The 19,815-nt window shown below is 43.2% G+C and overlaps 1 protein-coding gene across 1 annotated transcript in view; it reads left to right on the top strand.

The window, feature by feature from the left end:
- Nucleotides 1-2,000: 2,000 nt before the first annotated feature.
- The window catches only part of LOC137522799 (sulfotransferase 2B1-like), a 31,922-nt gene continuing 14,107 nt past the window's right edge, over nucleotides 2,001-19,815 (top strand). Inside the window, exons 1-5 of the mRNA XM_068242891.1 lie at nucleotides 2,001-2,136; nucleotides 7,548-7,756; nucleotides 10,593-10,719; nucleotides 14,042-14,136; nucleotides 16,875-17,055. Coding sequence (XP_068098992.1) covers nucleotides 2,001-2,136; nucleotides 7,548-7,756; nucleotides 10,593-10,719; nucleotides 14,042-14,136; nucleotides 16,875-17,055 — 748 coding nt within the window. The remainder of the gene's footprint in view (nucleotides 2,137-7,547; nucleotides 7,757-10,592; nucleotides 10,720-14,041; nucleotides 14,137-16,874; nucleotides 17,056-19,815) is intronic.

The following is a 19,815-nucleotide window of genomic DNA, read 5'->3' on the forward strand; positions in this document are numbered from 1 at the left end:
CCTTCCCGCTCAACACACCAATAGCGCCCAACTATGCTCTCACCCTGGAGCACCGATAGCACATCAGGGTGCTATGGGTGCTCCAGGGTGACAGCATAGGTGGCGCAATCGGTGCGGTAAGCGGGGAGGAGAGTGGAGCCACGGAGGACAAAGAGCGATGCAGCTCTGCTATACATAGTATAGTAGAGCTAAAGCATCTTTGAATGTGGCTCCAAGGCCCTCCATTAGTCTGTTAATAGACCAATGGGGAGCTTGGAGCCAAATTCAAAGTTGCTTAGAGCTCTGCTATACTTAGTATAGCAGAGCTGTCGGCGTTGTTGCAGCGGTGTGTGGCGGTGGCGGCAGAGCTCTTCAATCAAGATGTAATAGAAGAAGGTCACAAGATAGAGGATATTTGTGTGGGACCTTTTCCAAGGATATTTTTTTAAAGGTAAATGTATTTCTGGTTAATTTAGAATAATAAAGGACTTTATTCGTCGTCGTGTTTTTATTTCACTTAACCCTTTGTGGAAATGGGTAAGGGGTACTCTGTACCCCTATACTCATTTCTCCTGGGAGGGGGATGGGCATCTGGGTGTCCCCTTCTTAAAGGGGACCCCCAGATGCCACCATGAACCCCCAGGGCGAGGGGAAGGCTTGGCCGCCCCTCTCCCCTGGAGCCCCCCATACCATGGACCATGCGGGCTGGTAAAGCTCAGGGTGCGAAGCCCCACTCGGCCGGGGCTTTGCATTCTCGCGATCCCAGCCTGCACGGGGGACAAGGGGTTAAAAAGGCTTGGGAGGGGGAGACCCCTCGTTGTTTTTTTATTTAATTTCCCACCCTCTGAACATTAAAAAAAAAGTGTTTAAAAATAGGAAAAGATGCCAGGGATCTTTATCCAGGGATGCCAGGGATCCCTGACCAAAGCACTGCGGCTCCAGAGGGGTTTCCAGGGAGTTCGTACCCCTGGAAACCCCCATCATGAAATTCATTGCTTTTTCTTTTGATATATGTAAATTTAAACTACCGTTAGGTTTGCTACATTAACTGTCATTTACCGCATTTAAAGGTATACGTTTTCTTTGAAACTTCAGAATCGATTTTCTCAAAAACTAACCACTGTTCTTAAGATATCCTGCAAATTTGGTGTTTCTAGCATGTGAGGGGGCTTTGCTATTAACCACTAAAGTCGGCGGGTTTTTAATAATGAATCACTACTTGTGATTCGTGATTACTTGCAGTTATTTGACTCAAAAATGCACAAGAGTCGGATATCCGTTTCTATTTGTGTTCGTGATCATGAGTCAATTCGTAAGTGGGTGGAGTCGAATTCATGATCATTCAAAGATTGGGGGTATCCGAGCATCACTGTTGTTTAGCTTGTCCTGCTCATTCACTTTGACCTGCACAAACTGAGAGTGAGCACTAATTAGGGAGTGGTCAAGTGCCATCTGATGAACTCCTGTGCTTGTTGATCAGTCTGAAAAGGCTAAGCAAATACAGTAACAGAATAGGAGTTGTTGCAACTGCAGAACTATCTCCTGGACCTAGCCTATCCTTTCTGAGCTTTCTGAGCTCAGCTCTGAAATTGTCTGACTACCAGCCTCCTTAACTTTTCCTGAACATAGGGCCCATAGGCTTGCTGTCCTTAACGTACTATAGAACTATTTAGTACCCAGTCAGACCCAGTCATGGTCTACCTGGATTGCATTGCCTGACAAAGCTAATAGGAGACAGAATAGGAGAATTTATATTACACCCATGCATATATCTGACTGAATTTTCTTTGATTAGTATTTGTTACTTAATAACTGGTATTCTATTGGATAACTGCCCATGTCCCTGTTGTGCTCCTCTGTTATTTAGCCTGAGGTGCTTTGTCACCCAATTTGCTTTAACTCTTCTTGGCACAGTACAGCTGTTCATTTTATTTCAGTTAATTAATCCTAACACTGCTAAAGATTGCTCACGGTATACCCTGTACCATCTTGTCACTTATTCATTGTGTTTCCAGGTAAACATGTCATTTGAACAGTTTATGTACAAAGGTGTCCGATTTTCCACAAAGATTCATTCAGAGGATAGTCTCAGTTTTGAAGAAAATGAATTTGAAGTCTTTGATGATGATGTCTTCAATATCACCTACCCAAAGTCAGGTAATCCGCATCAGTTGTACTTAGGGATGAGCGTAATGACCTAATTACGAATTTCCGAAATTTCGCGAAATTACTACAATTACGATTTTAGCAGTAATTGAAATTTCGTAATTTTTGCAAATTACACAAATTTTTCGTAATTACGATTACGAAATTTAGTATTTTAAAGTTTGCAAAGGTTTCTATCCCTCTAGATGCCTAAAATGAATAACCAACCAACTCCTCCTCCTCCTCCTCCTCCTCCTCCTCCTCCTCCTCCTCCTCCTCCTCCTCCTCCTCCTCCTCCTCCTCCTCCTCCTCCTCCTCCTCCCTCTCTCTCTCTCTCTCTCTCTCTCTCTCTCTCTCTCTCTCTCTCTCTCTCTCTCTCTCTCTCTCTCTCTCTCTCTCTCTCCAGAGATTAGTAGTATTTCAAAACCATACTCACATTCATGACATGTCCAGGGATCAAACCCAGGCCAACCACATGGAAGACAGCTATGCTCACCACCATACCACCAAACACACACTAAATAGACTGCTAACCTAAATCTTACTTGTAGACAGTCATATGAGACACATGCTGGGTGCAGGGCTTTGTGATTGGACCATGCGATAGAGTGAGGTGCAAAAATGAAATCATGCCTAGCAGAGGATGGTTTCACAGTGCTAAATGCTAGGCTGGCTGTGGTGCAATTGGTTAGTGTGTCTGGCTGGTAACAGCAAGGTTACAGGTTCAATTCCATCCAGGCATGTCTTTTCCTTTTGCGTTCAACAGTTGTCCAAACAGAGCCAACAGAGCCCCAGATAGCCATGTAGAGTTAGGTCACAGCTAGCCTGGCTGTGGTGCAATTGGTTAGTGTGTCTGGCTGGTAACAGCAAGGTTATAGGTTCGATTCCATCCAGGCATGTCTTTTCCTTTTGCGTTCAACAGTTGTCCAAACAGAGCCAACAGAGCCCCAGATAGCCATGTAGAGTTAGGTCACAGCTAGCCTGGCTGTGGTGCAATTGGTTAGTGTGTCTGGCTGGTAACAGCAAGGTTACAGGTTCGATTCCATCCAGGCATGTCTTTTCCTTTTGCGTTCAACAGTTGTCCAAACAGAGCCAACAGAGCCCCAGATAGCCATGTAGAGTTAGGTCACAGCTAGCCTGGCTGTGGTGCAATTGGTTAGTGTGTCTGGCTGGTAACAGCAAGGTTACAGGTTCGATTCCATCCAGGCATGTCTTTTCCTTTTGCGTTCAACAGTTGTCCAAACAGAGCCAACAGAGCCCCAGATAGCCATGTAGAGTTAGGTCACAGCTAGCCTGGCTGTGGTGCAATTGGTTAGTGTGTCTGGCTGGTAACAGCAAGGTTACAGGTTTGATTCCATCCAGGCATGTCTTTTCCTTTTGCGTGCGCGCGCTGCGCCATTGAACCCCATGGGGTATTTTGCGTGCGTAAAACTTTACGCATGCAAAACTTTGTGCTCGGTGTTTGGACAACTGTTGAACTCAAAAGGAAAAGACATGCCTGGATGGAATCGAACCTGTAACCTTGCTGTTACCAGCCAGACACACTAACCGATTGCACCACAGCCAGGCTAGCTGTGACCTAACTCTACATGGCTATCTGGGGCTCTGTTGGCTCTGTTTGGACAACTGTTGAACGCAAAAGGAAAAGACATGCCTGGATGGAATCGAACCTGTAACCTTGCTGTTACCAGCCAGACGCACTAACCAATTGCACCACAGCCAGCCTAGCATTTAGCATTGTGAAACCATCCTCTGCTAGGCATGATTTCATTTTTGCACCTCACTCTATCGCATGGTCCATGGTCCAATCACAAAGCCCTGCACCCAGCATGTGTCTCATATGACTGTCTACAAGTAAGATTTAGGTTAGCAGTCTATTTAGTGTGTGTTTGGTGGTATGGTGGTGAGCATAGCTGTCTTCCATGTGGTTGGCCTGGGTTTGATCCCTGGACATGTCATGAATGTGAATATGGTTTTGAAATACTACAGATCTCTGGAGAGAGAGAGAGAGAGAGAGAGAGAGAGAGAGAGCTGGCTGTGCTATTCATTTTAGGCATCTAGAGGGATAGAAACCCTTACAAACCTGAAAAAGTAAAATTTCGGTTAGAGACACGAAATTCGTCATTACGGGAGTGAAATTTCGATTTGAAAATTAATTACGAAATTACGAATTTGGGTCGTAATGTTAAATTTCGCATTCGTAATAAAAGCAGTTCGAAATTTCGAAAATTTCGGCTCATCTCTAGTTGTACTCTCCCTTCTTCACCAATGCTTTCTGCTTTTTCAGGTTGCACAACTGAAACAACAGCTCCAATAGGCCACCATGCTGAAGACGTTTTTTTATTTTGTTATCATGTACTTTTTCACCTTATAAGACACACCTTAAAAACTGCCCCTTTTCCATGCATTTTCATGTTGCGATCAACTAAACACGTACGTGATTGCAAAAATGCAAATTTTTAGCAATCGATCCAAAAATCTCAGGGACTTTCCCCCCCCACTTTTGGGGGGTGAAAAAGTGTGTCTTATAAGGCAAAAAATAAGGTATATAGAAAAATGAAAGTATACGGTACATAGAAAAAAGAAAAAAATAGGACATGTTTCACTGCCGTTCCTCTGTCCCCAACTTTTTCTTATTTATCTTTCTGCACACTACGAAACTTATTCATCTTTTTTTTGCTACCTTTTCAATTGCAAAGTTCTGAAACGTTATTTTAACAGAATATGTCCCCGAGTGCTTCCCGAAGATGGGCGACTCCACACCACGCATGCGTGAGTGTGCGCATACACTCTACGCAGCCGCCCATCTTCGGATTTGTCACAGACCAGTTAAACCCTCATTCTATGTATTAGTTTACTGGTATGTGTGTTGCTGATTCCATGCCATGGATCACATTAAGGCGGTTTTAAACTCTGACAAAATTTTCAACAAAAATGTGTTTTCCTACTTTTTATAACCCATACAATTATCATATTTGCTTTTGTGTTTCTTGTAAATACACCCAGTAATGATTTCTGAGCAGTGTTGCGGTTCAGGACTCATTAGCAGAAGTTTCTGCACAGTCAGTGAATGTTTACTTTCAAGTGAAGAATGTAAACACAAGATAAGGTTACCAAAAGTTGGGGTGCAGCTGCCCCTGCAGGAAAAAAGTCAGTCTTGTGATTTAACCCTTTGAATGCGGATTTACTAGAAAAAAAATGTGCTAGTATATTATATGCTGTAAATAATCTTTTAGAGCAAAGAAGAAAAGCTGGGTTTCATTCCACTTTAAGACATCTGTAACAGGGAGGATACCAATACAGAAGGGGGGAAGGCCACAAGGGGAAGGGGAATACTCATGAGATATTTATACATATCTACATCATATGAAGAACACCATGAGGACGTCATATTAAACGTTAAAACGAACATGACACTTAGTTTCGTTTTACAGGATTTGTATGTGCAAAACTGACCATGAGCAGACAGGAGGCTGTGTAGAAAAGCCTCCTATGCAACAATGCATTAGCATTTGTGAGGAACTACTTATACTACCTCTCTGTTCATCCAGCTCATAAGATTGTGGATAGTAGTCACTAGGGGTCGGGGAATGGTATCACCACTCCCTGGACAGTATACTGTATATAGAGGAGGTAGGGGATCAATTAGGACCTCCTCTATACCCCTTTGTACAAGTGACAGATCCAGCCAATGGGTGGTCAGGGTGCTGTGTCTATGGCCTCAATTCACGGAGCATTATCAAACGTTTATCAAACACTTTATCAAACGTTTGATAATTTACCTCATGGGTATAATCTCACTAAGGTGTTATATATTTGTTGAACGTTTTATCGGTAAAACATTCGATAAATATATAACACCTTAGTGAATTTAAAATAAGATTTTACCCATGAGGTAAATTATCAAACGTTTGATAAAGTGTTTCATAAACGTTTGATAATGCTCCGTGAATTGAGGCCTATGTATACAATACATGTCAGAACTATTATAGTTCTTTTTAATACATTACTTTTAATACTGTACATATAGAGCCTGTCGTCAAGGACATGTGTTATTCTGATACATTTCTCTTGTACTTAGTTTGGAGTGTTTGCAAATATACGGTTTATGTGCCAAAGGGGTGCTTGACACAATGTTACCCATGATAGGGGCTACTTGGCCAGTACAGTCCTTTGATAGGGAAATGTCATACTTCCACAAACTTGCATTATAAAGATCAAACTTGAATATTGCAGACTGAGATTTCTGTTCTGCATATAAGACAGAGTTTTCCTTTAGAGTTAGATTACCTACAAAAAAACTAAGGCAGTTTCCTTGCTGCTATCCCCTTTGAGCCCCTGACACCACCTTCCATACCAAAATAGTCAGCTGGCAAATATGAGAAACCTGTTTCTTTCTTGCCCTTTTTTCCTTCTGCTTCCCACACTCGCACCTCTTTCCGCTGACTGAAACACCGTACAGTAGTAGCAGTGGAGCATTGTACTGTGTTACCTATCAGCAAAAGCAGGAAGTTTTGAATCCGGATGATAGCATTTATTGGCTAACTTAAAAGAAAAAGAGTAAGCTTTGAAAGTAAGCTTTTGGCTAGTAAGCCTTCTTCAGATTCTATTCCAGTATGCATACATTAAAGGGGTTCTGTGGGGGTTCCTGAGGAGAAAAACTGCCACTTACCTGGGGCTTCTATCAGCCACCTGCAGTGGTAATGTCCCACGCCGTCCTCCTCCCATCCGCCGTTCCCCGCAGCCGGCACCGGGCTATTATTCGGCTGTCACACAGACGAATAATGCGCGTTGCCGCGCCTCCGCTCGCGTCATCTGAGACTTACTGCGCAGGCGCAGTACAACGGAGCCTTGTACTGCGCTTGCACAGTAAGCTTCCGATGACGCAGGCGGAAGCGAGCGGGTGCGCGGCCACTGTAGCGCAGCCGCAGTTGGATTCCATGCCGCGCTAGACCGGGGCCGGCGGCGGAGAACGGCAGATGGGAGGACGCCGCCGTGGGACATTACCGCTGCAGGGGGCTGATAGACGCCCAAGGTAAGTGTCTGTTTTCCTCCTTAATAACCCCGTAACAGAACTCCTTTAAACGAGTCTGAAGAAGGTTTATTAGCTGATAGCTTACGCTTTTACTTTTAAGTTAGCCAATAAATGGTACCCTCCTAATTGAAACCACCTATAGCAGTGATGGCTAACCTTGGCACTCCAGCTGTGACAAAACTACAAATCCCATCATGCCTCTGCCTCCCCGGGTTATGCTTAGAGCTGACAGAGTACTGCAATGCCTCATGGGACTTGTAGTTCCACCACAGCTGGAGTGCCAAGGTTAGCCATCACTGACCTATAGTATGCATACACCGTCATTTATTAAACTATTTGAGTAAATAGAACTTTTTGTACAATTAGTTTTGTTGATTTTTTTTTCTAGGTACTAACTGGATGATAGAGATATTGAATTTAATTAAACATAATGGGGATGCCACAATAAGTCAGACTGTACCAATCAATCAGCGGTCACCGTGGTGTGAAGCTATTACTTTTAAGGATCAAGTTGCCAAACTCACTCATCCAAGGTTCATTACTTCCCATCTACCATATCATTTGTTTGCTAAATCTTTTTCAACATCTAAAGCAAAAGTAAGTACCATACTTAAAGGATTGAACTTCATCCCATTAACTAGCCCATACCGCCTTTCCCATGAGAAATCTTTACCTTTTCTTGAACAGATCATCGTGAAGGGGGTGAGGGTCTGTATGGCTAATGTTGTGGTGAAACCCCTACCACAGTGTGATGTCATGACCAAGGTCCTGACAGTTTGCTGCCTGTGAACCTCATTGCATTGTGGGAAATAATGGCTTTGTCCAATTGTCAAGCAAGCAATACTGTATGTCCCTCTGTCCATCCAAACATGCACTCAGGAGCACCCACCAGGCTCAAAAAAATTTCACGTGTGTGCCAAGATCCTGGTCCCTATACCACAAGGAGCAAAAATACAGCAATTCCTGGAAGGATCGGCACCACACAAAAAAGAGTTGCATTTATAAGCTCTTAAATCTTTATTGCATAAAAAATAGACAAGGTAGCGACAGCCCGCTGTTTCGGCCTAAAGTGGCCTTTCTCAAGTTGCCGAAGTAGTCAAATGCATACACACACACACACACATTTCCCCTGCTTATATAGCTCTAGCCACACCCCCTTGGGGAGTTACCAACCAGGTATGCAAGTGTGAGCGGAACCCAGGTGGACCTGATGGGAGACTGTGAGAAAACGCGGAAGCACCGCCGCATGCACCTCTAGCAGGGCGGCGGGTTCCGCGTCCAGCGCGGCAGCTGATGCAACTGCTCACTCGTCTTTGTGTCTGCCTGAACGCGGAGGAACCGCCGCATGCGCTGGTGGAATGGCGGCGGATTCCGCGTGCAGCGCAGCGGGCATTTCACAACAAAGTTCTGGTATGGCTGGGAGCTGTAGTCCACATAGGTTTAGGTGGACGCGCGCGCGCGCTGGGAGGAAGAGCTTTATGTCAGTCAGTGGGGGATCAGCTGACCAAGCTGGTCAGCTGACGCCAGAAACGGTTGCCATTGGTCCAGCACTTGGGGGAGGCGCTGGAGAGCGCTGAACTATATATACTGGTGGCTGGGCATTTGCTGGTTGTCTGCCGTTGCGATCACTACGTGGTAGCACTCAGACCTTTTGTCAGTATCTGTGTTATTTGCTAGACCAGTTTCCAAGGTGTTGATGACCAAGGAGCTCACACCTTAGTCTAGGAATCCTGTTATTAACTGTGTTACTATCTAAGTTATTTGTTAGACCAGTTTCCAAGGTGTTGATGACCAAGGAGCTCACACCTTAGTCTAGGAATCCTGTTAACATCTGTGTTATTTTCTAGACCAGTTCCGGGGTGTTGATGATCTAGGAGCTCACACCCAAGTCTAGGCATTGTCGATTATTTGTTATGACCTTCTGCTTTCCTGACCACTCTTCTGATCTCTGATTAGGTACTTCGCTATATCTGATACTCTGTTGCCAAACTCTGCTAGTCTTAGGATTCCGCATCTGTGTCCTGTTTCTGTACTTTATCTGTCTGTGTGTTAACGACCTGGCCTGTCCGACCTCGAGAACTATCTTCCCTGTTGGGAGATAGTTTCCAGTCCTGTCAGTGACACTTCACCTTTGGTGTCACTCACTCTCTGATCCTTCCCACTCTCAGCCTGGCTCCGCCCCTTGGGGAGCATCAGACCAGTGGAAGGAACCTGTTCTCTAAGCAGTATCTCGTACTGCCTAGCACCCTCTACTCGGGTGCTCTCTTCAAAGTATACGGTTGCACCAAACACTTATATTACTCAGGTGTCCAGAGGTTAGAGATATATCTGATTATCGGTGATACTGCAGATCATCAATAATCGGGTATATATCTGCATTCTCGGTGATACTGCAGATCACCGGTAATCAGATCCTCTCTGTGTTACACTGATCGTTACAGAGACTAAGTTACAAAAGAAGCTACCACATACCTGGAGTCGCAAGTATAGCGACTCCGGATGTCAAAAACTTTACCTGTGGTGGGATGACAAAACTGCTGGCCGCGAATCACACTATTGCACATATGGCATGGGGTACATGCCCCGGTTAGTATTTAGTGTTGCCGAGCAGTGTGTCAGCGACACTAAATACAGGAGCGTGATGCGCATTAGACTATGCGATGAGTTAGCAAACTGGCGGTGACTAGATGAGAGGGATCTCCTGATTGGTGAGTTGGGAAACTGGTTTTGATTGGTAGTTTCTTTTGTAACTTAGTCTCCCATCAGGTCTGCCTGGCTTCCGCTCACACTTGCATACCTGGTTGGTAACTCCCCAAGGGGGTGTGGCTAGAGCTATATAAGCAGGGGAAATGTGTGTATATGCATTTGACTACTTTGGCAACTTGAGAAAGGCCACTTTGAGCCGAAACAGCGGGCTGCCTCTGCCTTGTCTATTTTTTATGCAATAAAGATTTAAGAGCTTATAAATACAACTCTTTGTGTGGTGCCGATCCTTCTAGGAATTGCTGTCCCTCTGTCCATAGAGCTCTCAGTAACAAACTTTCTGCACTGTTCACCTGGCAGATCTAAAGATGTCGCTACCTGTGATAAATTTCAGAAGACAAATCAGAGAAAGGAAAGATTTTACAAACTGGTGGTGATGCAAAAAGACTGGCTTATACTGCTATACAGAAGGTTTGGAGGGGACACTTATCACAGGAAGGGCATAGGGGGCAACGACTGCCCAATACAGCTATATAGTAACAGGGAAATACATACAAATTTTATCAAAATTGATTTGGGGCCCACTTTTTTTTTTAAATTTGAGCACCACCCTCTTAAGGATCCTCTGCATGCCCCTAATCAGCTGATCTGCTTATAACTGCTCACACTGCAGTGTGTGAAAAATATATATCATCCTTTTTATCCTTTTTTTATGTTTTGTACTCCTCAGATCATCTACACCATTAGAAACCCCAAAGACATCATTGTGTCTTTGTTCTATTTCGTTAAAACTCTCTCCTTCTTCAAAGCAAACAACAATTTTCAAGACTCCATCGATTATTTTTTGCAGGGAAAGGGTGAGTTTGTCAGCAAAATCAGTAATAAATGTTAAAGTTCTTCCCCTCGCTTCATCTTTAACCGCTTTTTGACCAGTGTGATTGAAATCTTCCTTCTTGTGGCTGCGGGGCTCTGACAGGATGTAGATTTGAAAAATCGATGCCACTCTCACCAATCGCACTGCTCTCCCCACTCTCCCACCGCCGCAACTCACTCACACTGCCATCTATATGAGCTCTGTGAGCCGGTCAGGAGCCGATTTCATTGGTTCCTGACCGCGTGATCACTCTGAGCCAACCCCATTGATGGACAGCATCAGGAGCCAATGAAAGCAGCTTTCAGGGCAGTGGAGCAGTGGGCAGAGCTGCTCACACAGCTCTGCCATCATAGGTACGGCAGAGAGAGGCACCTGTGGCGATGGAAGAATGGTGTTACCGGTGGGAATGACAGGTCTGTGTGGTGAATCATTGGTAAGTACCTTTTTGTGGTACCAGCGATCTGTGGTCCTTAAGGGGCCAGAGACTGCTGGTACTGTTAATTTTATGTCTGTCTATATTTACAATTTCCTGGAAAAATTCCAGGGGCACAACTAAAAATCATGGGATTCCCAACAATACTTTAATGTTGCTCCTTAAATGTTCACACATCTTTCCCCTGCTAGTGGAGCAAGCCCCATGTCCTTGGTAGGGATGAGTTTCTGAATACCAGAGCATAAAATTTCCAGAAACCAGCATTAGGAAATCGATTATCGGAAATCGAAGTCAAAAATCGGAATTCCAATTCCGTATGATGTCACATTACCGAGACTTGGTAATTTTAGGTTAATCACAAGACTTGGAAGTATTGGAAGTATTGGGCCAATCAGAGAATCAGTGTTGTACTGCCTGAATTGGAAAAACACAGACATTTTAGGCCAATCATAAGGCTCAGAATAACTAGGCCAAACAGAGATTTTGGAAGTACACCACGGTTGTACACATAATATCGCACATCCGCAAAATATAACAGATTCTGCAAAAATAACTTTTTAAAAAAATTACCTAACTTTATAAAAAAAAAATAAAAAATCAATTCTATGAAAAACAGAAATTCAGAAATGGGAAATTCAGATTTTAGCTGAATTCTGCGGAAATCGGAAAGTCACTTATCGGAATCAGCATTTCCGACCAACCCTAGTCCTTGATAGAGATGGCCCAAACCTCCGATTTTAGGTTCGCGAACCTCTGCAAACGTTTGCGAACTTGCGAACGTTCGCGAACCGCAATAGACTTCAATGGGGAGGCGAACTTTGAAAACTAGAAAAAATTATGCTGCCCACAAAAGTGATGGAAAAGATGTTTCAAGGGGTCTAACACCTGGAGGGGGGCATGGATGAGGGGGATAGATGCATAAAGTCCCGGGGAAAAATCTGGACTTGACACAAAGCAGCGTTTTAAGGGCAGAAATCACATTCAATGCTAAATTGCAGGCCTAAACTACTGCATGTGTATACATCAATCAGGGATTGTAATTCTTCCTCCCTCCTCCCTCTTCCTCTGAATTTGTCTTCCAGAGATTTGTAGGCTGTCAAAAGCAAGCTCACATACATTGGCCAGGAATCAAACCCAGGTCAACTGCTTGGAAGGCAGCTATATGCTCACCACTATACCACCATTGGCCGGAAATCGAACCCAGGTCAACTAACATTACAGGCTGAAGCCAGCCATTTCACTCATCTCTTCAACTACAAGAAAGGCCCAGGAGTAGTCTTAGCTACCGTAATATCTATGTTACGGCAGGGCCCTTATTACACTTTCTCTTACAGAGCTATGGAAACCATTTTGCCCATGCGAAAAAGCGAGGTGCAAAAATGAAATCATGCCTAGCAGAGGATGGTTTCAATCCATCAACCTCTGGGTTATGGGCCCAGCACACTTCCGCTGCGCCACTCTGCAGAGAGGAGGGAGGCCAGAAACAAGCTTACAAGAGCCTAACGAATCTTTCCCTATGAGAGTCTACCAGCAGCTTTCCCTTCACTAATTACTACAGGGACATGAATGACTATAATGGCCGGCGCTGCCTGCCTTATATAAGGGGTGGAGTGGCTCCAGGAGATAGTGTAGCCTGATTGGCTACAACGGGCCTGCTGACTGTGATGTAGAGGGTCAAAGTTGACCCTAATGGTGCACTATGGGGGCGAACCGAACTTCTGGGAAAGTTCGCCTGCAACCCAAAGTTCGCCTGCAACCACCCATCTTATATAAAAAGTATGGTCTCCAGGATTCCACTCATGACAACAGTTACCATGACTATTCCACCAGTAACATGTGTAGTCACAAAAGCCCGTTTTTTTTTTTGGGGGGGGGGGGGGTGCTGTATTACAAGGGTGAATAGTTGGGAACCAAAGCCCTAGGCTCCCTTGGTACCTAAGTAGTGTAAACCCCCCTGTTTGCATTCAAAATATTATTTTCATTTTGCATTTGCAGCCTGAAATGAAAATGTATACTGACACAAATTATTCTTCCAGCTGTGTTTACTAAATGCAACTAACAGCTAAGTGAAAGATATACTGTAATAGTAACAGTTCAGAAAAAATATACGAATCACAGAGATGGCTAAAAAGGGATTAACCACCCTGGCGTTCTATTAAGATCGCCAGGGTGGATGCGCAGCAGTATTTTTTTAATTATTTTTTTCCATTCTGAAATCTACTGGAAATCTGTTGCTAGTGTGTGGCACACATCAGATAGATTCCTGTCAGATTGGACATGACAGGCATCTGACAGAAATCGATCTGATGGTCGAATCTGCTGCAAATCTATAAGTGTATGACCACATTTTTCTAACCTGAACTTAACACTGAATTAATTTACACTAATCTGCTCTTAACCCTAACCTTCTCTCACTTTCCTGACCCTTGATAATACAAATCTAATGGGATTTAAAGATCCAATGACTGCATCAGGTGAACTTTTCACCTTGCGTAACAGTGCTTTGAAGGGAATTTGTACTGGGCTTGATTCACAAAACGGTGCTGTTAAACACCGTACACACCGTAAACAGGTAGCGAAGTGCCCCGCGCGGACTTTTGCGCGCGCAAAGTCCTGCACAAAATTCTGGGTTATCGCACGCAAATGTCCGTGATCGCGCAATCGCGGGGCTTTGTGTGCGCAAAAAGTCCACCGTTTTGTGAATCAAGTCCACTGTGTGCAGACTGTGTTTGCAAACAATCAGGAATGTGGGGATGGGGACATCACATCATCAGTAGTGGATTCGAACTGTATTATTGATCAAGGGATAATGCAGAATTGACTGAGCACCAATCATTTAATTTGCTAAACTGTACTGTAACTTTTCTTTCAGGTATGTATGGCTCATGGTTTGACCATATCAAAAGCTGGATGCAAATCAAGGGTGACAGCAGATTTTTCTTTATCACATATGAAGAACTTTTAAAAGTACGAAAAAGCACCATTCTTTCTTTCTTGTTTGACGGGAAAGTATTGCTTTCCAGTGGCATGAAAACAGCAATTGCACAGGGAGAAAAGCAATAAAATCATCTAAGAAATTTTTTCCACCTTGCTGGATGTAAAATACAATTTAATTATGCGACATGCCTGATATCTGCACTATTACAGATATTCTACTATTGGGCACTGAATCATGCTGATAGCAGAATATCAGTGTATTTACCAATATTCGATTACAACTTTACCTAACTAACCTATCTCTCACACTAACCCGCCCAGCTACCTACTCCTAACACAAACCTACCCCTACCTACGGTACATCTAACACTAATCCCCCACACCTACACTTAACGCTATCCATGCCAATGCTGGCTACATAATAACCTAACCCAGAGCGTCCTATCGATTACTCCCACTGGTATCCCAAGTTCGGCTACTTGGTCAAACTCCATTCCAAAACTCCCCTGCTATCTGCACCATTAAGATATTTCCTTCTGGAGTTTGGTTATTATGTCCAGCACCCTAATTATACACTGGGCACCACTATAGCCACAATTAACATTGACATCTACAGGGGTTGGACAAAATAATGAAAACACCTAACATTTTGGCATCATAATCTTTGAACATGTTTTAAGCAATCAAAACTTGACATATGTTACATTTTTTTGTTTATTATTTTTGTTATTTGATATGTTTAATTAAAATAATAGTTTTTTTACAGATATTTAAACCAAAGTTGGTTATAATTTATAAAAATGGCAAATCTCTCAGACTTTCAAAGAGGCCAAATTGTTGGTGCTCGTATAGCAGGCGCTACTGTAACAGAAACTGCCCGAATGCTAGGCATTTCAAGAGGTACTGTCTCAAAAGTAATGACTGCCTTTGAAAGAGAAGGAATAACGTCCTCAGCAAAGCACAGTTGTGGCCGAAAGTCGAAGTTGTCTGAGAGAGATCGTCGGACTCTAAATCGAATTGTTAGAAAAGCTCGCAAGACCACAGCTCCTAAAATCACTGCAGAGCTGAATGAACACCTACAGAACCCAGTTTCCACTGTTCGTCGGGAGCTGCACAAATCTGGATTCCACGGAATCCAGATTTGTGCAGCTGCAGCTTTTTTAATTGTGCAGCTGCAATTAGAAAACCTCCAGATTTGTGCAGCTGCAATTAGAAAACCTCTGCTCTCAAAGACAAATGTTTCAAAGCGTTTAGAGTGGTGTAGAAACCACCAGAATTGGTCCCTCAAACAGAGGAAAAATTTAATTATCTCTGACAAATCAATGTTTACTTTATTTCCGACCTCCGACCGAGTGTACGTTTAGAGACAGCCGAAAGAAGCATTTCATCCACACTGCATTCTCCCAACTGTAAAACATGGCGGGGGTTCTGTGATGATCTGGGTTGCTATTTGTTAGAAATCCGCCAGGCCAATGATTTCCCTTCATGGAAGAATTAACAGCCGAGACTGTTTAGGAATTTTGGTCGACCAAGTTCATACTATGGTTCAAGAACTGTTTCCGGAGGGGAATGCCATCTTCCAAGATGATAATGCCCCAATCCATACAGCTAGAATTGTTAAAGAATGGCACAAGGAACATTCTAATGAAGTTGAGCATCTCATCTGGCCACCACAATCCCCAGACCTCAACATTATTGAGCATTTATGGTCGTTATTAGAGATTCAAGTAAGAAGTCGATTTCTGCCTCCATCGTCTCTAAAAGAACTGGAGGGTGTTTTAACTGAAAAATGGTATAAAATTCCTTTGGAAACAATTCACAATTTGCATGAATCAATACCTTGGAAAATTGAGGCTGTAATTGCCACAAAAGGTGGACCTACACCATATTGAAATATATTTTGTTGATTTTCAAGCTGTTTCCATTACTTTGTCCAACCCCTGCATGGCGGCACTCAAATTATTAGGCGGCCATGGGTGTGCAAATTTGCTGTCTCGGTTCTTAAAATAGTACTTTTCTACAAAAGTACAAGATAACGTTCAGCTTACCTTCTTAAAGAGAACCCGAGGTGTGTTTAAAGAATGTTATCTGCATACAGAGGCTGGATCTGCCTATACAGCCCAGCCTCTATTGCTATCCCAAACCCCACTAAGGTCCCCCTGCACTCTGCAATCCCTCATAAATCACAGCCATGCTTTGAGGCTGTGTTTACATCTGTAGTGTCAGTCTCAGCTGCAATCAGCAGGGAGGGAAGGGATGCAGGCGGGGACTGGAGTTCTGAGAGAACCACAGTATAAATATGTAATGTTATACATGTTATGGCCCCACCTTGCCAGTATTTTTCCTTTAAATGTTGTGCCAGAAAATGTTTCCATTCAGCTCCGATGGTCTCACCAAGAACATCACCAATCCCAGTCCATAGCACAGTGCTTAATATCTGAAGCCTCATCATTGGACTCTGACATTTGTACAAAATATCCCAGTCCCAGGTGGTAAATAATAAAATGAAGGAGCTTTTTCATCCTGACCACAGGTGGACATGTCCAAATATCCATCTATAAAGCCTCTAAAGATCTCATCTTTATTGCTTTCTGTTTGTACAGAATACTCATTATGCCCACCCTGAGTACACCGTACAAAAGATCAGCGTTTCACAAACTTTGATATACAAATATAATTTAATAACCCTCTAATAATATAATGTATATAATGTATATAATGTATAAAATGCTCTGTACTAACAGATAGGCTGAAACATTTTTTTTCAGGATCGTCGTGGAAGTGTGGTCAGGCTCTGCAAGTTCCTAGGAAAGGAGTTGACTGATGCCCAGATTGACTCAGTTGTAGAGCATTCATCATTCAATTCCATGAAAGAAAACAAGATGTCCTACTGGTCTGACGTTAAATCTGAAATAGTTGATCAAACAAAAGGCTCCTTTCTGCGTAAAGGTATGTGCCCAGGAGTTTACCAACATGTAATTTTTTAAGCTTGCAGCTTAATGTACATGGCAAAGTGATCATCAGTAATCATCATCACTAAAGCTAAAGTTAAAAAGAAAGAAATAGAGAAAACAGACAATAAAATCCAGTATTAACAGACAGTTAATAAAAAAAGACATTTGTTATTAATAGACATACGGTCATGCCCAATAAATATTGGCACCCTTGCAGTTATGTCAGAAAATGTACTACCTCTCCCAGAAGATTGTTACAATTATAAATGCTTTGGTACTGTCATGTTTGTTTCTTTTGTTGGTACTGGAAGAATACAAAAAAAGCGGAGAAAAAAATGATTGGCATCGTTGTTTTATTATTTGGTAGCACACCCTTTGGAAGAAATAAATTATGTGAATGTCTTTCTGTAACAATCAATGTCTTGCACATCTCTCTACTTTAATTTTGGACTTTGCCAGCTGCTTCAGGTGTTTAAATGGACTCCTAGAGAGTGATTTATAAGTAAAAGTAAAAGACAGTGGTCCTCAAACTAAGGCCGAATGTGGCCCCCTGAGGCTTTTTTACAGGCCCCACACAGATCAAAATGTATTACTCATAGATGCGGTCAGCTACATCTTTAAATATTGGTGGTCCGCATATAGAATAGCAGTACTGGCACCACCCATCCACATGAAAGCCAGAAAGCAGTAATTCGCTGGTTTTCAATCAAACTCCACATCAGGTGACACTGCTGTCTAATTGGACTGTAGGTTGTCACCTGGGTATGCTTCACTGTCTATCCCGCAAAGACTTCTACATCATTTTATGTATACTCCGGCCCCGCAGCAGTCTGAAGTATGTTGACCCGGCCCTCGACCCAAAACGTTTGGGGACCCCTGGTAAAAGAGATAGGAGAAGGTTAAAAATAAAGCTTCTCATCCTCTCAGCGATGTGCAGTAAAAATGCCAAACTCTGCATGGAGGGAATAAGTTTTACTCCAGGCAGAGTAACAGTTTTTTTTCTTTATTCCAGCAGTTGTAAACTGTTACAAAGTGAAGGCTGTAACCACTTTTTTTTTTTTTAACTGACTGATGTCATCTGTAGGCGCCGAATGCATGGGTGGAGAGAAGTGCAGTTAGAGAACTTGCTGAAAGTAAACCCGAGGTGAGAGTTATATTGAGGCTGCCATATTAATTTCCTTTTAAACAATACTAGTTGCCTATCAGCCTTGCTGATCTATTTGGCTGCAGTAGTGTCTGAATCACACACCGGAAACAAGCAAGCAGCTAATCTTGTCAGATCTGGCAATAATGTCACAAACCCCTGATCTGCTGCATGTTTGTTTAGGGTGTATAGCTGAAAGTATTAAGGTCCGTACACACGCCGGACTGCAGGCAACGACGGGTCCGTCGTCACCTCCCGCTGGGTGGGCGTTCCAGCGACAGTCCGGCGTGTGTACAGTATGTCTGCAGACTGATACGACTGTTTCGGAGCGATCAGAAACAGCCGTATCAGTCTGCAGACAGACTCTACACACGCCGGACTGTTGCTGGAACGCCCACCCAGCAAGAGGTGACGATGGACCCGTCGTTGCCTGCAGTCCGGCGTGTGTGTGAATCTTTAGAGGCAGAGGATCAGCAGGACAGGCAGGCAACTGGTATTGCTTAAAAGGATATACATATAGCAGCCTCCATATCCCTCTCAACTTGGGTTCACTTGAAAGAAGCTAAAAGAGAAGAGTGGTTGTTGTAAAGCAGTTTTAGTAAGTTTCTGTACTCTGAATATCAAGATTCAGCCTAGATGGTGTATAGAGTAAAGGTACCCATACACTGATTTCTGACTCCTCTGATCGAATCGGCTAGAAATCGATAAAGCATTTCGATTTCTGACCGATTTCGACAGGATTACTTGATCTCTCCAGACGGAAAATCTAGGTCGATTTGCTGCTGGCAGCTGATCGATGGCCCATAGGGTTGCATTGGATCGAATAGCACAACACTGCATTTCGATTGCTTTTCAATAGATTTCATTTGGAAATCTGTTCCTAGTGTGTGGCACACATCAGATAGATTCCTGTCATATTCGACCTGACAGGCATCTGGCAGGAATCTATCTGATGGACAAATCTGCTGCAAATCTATAAGTGTATGGGTACCTCTAAGCTGGCCATACACATAGATTTCTACCCAAAGTTCCAAAATGACTGAGTCTTTCCTGAAAAGAATCGATTCGGAAGGAATATATTACTACCATACACCACATCAATAGATTCTAGCAGGAAATCTATTGAAAATCGATCAAACTACACTGTTGCACTGGTCGGTGCTGTGCAAAGCTACAAGCTATCAAGCTACCAATGCTCTTGCCACACCCCACTTGTTATAAATTGTCCATCCTGTCTGATCGATATTTTCAATAGATAATTAATCAGTGGGATTGCATCATTAATGCACATCTTTAAAGAGACTCCGTAACAAAAATTGCATCCTGTTTTTTATCATCCTACAAGTTCCAAAAGCTATTCTAATGTGTTCTAGCTTACTGCAACACTTTCTACTATAACAGTCTCTGTAATAAATCAATGTATCTTTCCCCTGTCAGACTTGTCGGCCTGTGTCTGGAAGGCTGCCAAGTTCTTCAGTGTTGTGGTTCTGCTATGAAGGGGGACTTCCAGGCCCCTCTCTGCACACTGCCTGTGTATTATTTAGATTAGAGCAGCTTCTCTCTTCTCTCTTATCTTTTACAAGCTGGATAAATCTTCCTCTGAGCTGGCTG

This window comes from Hyperolius riggenbachi, chromosome 6, assembly GCF_040937935.1.
Source record: "Hyperolius riggenbachi isolate aHypRig1 chromosome 6, aHypRig1.pri, whole genome shotgun sequence".
NCBI lineage: Eukaryota > Metazoa > Chordata > Amphibia > Anura > Hyperoliidae > Hyperolius > Hyperolius riggenbachi.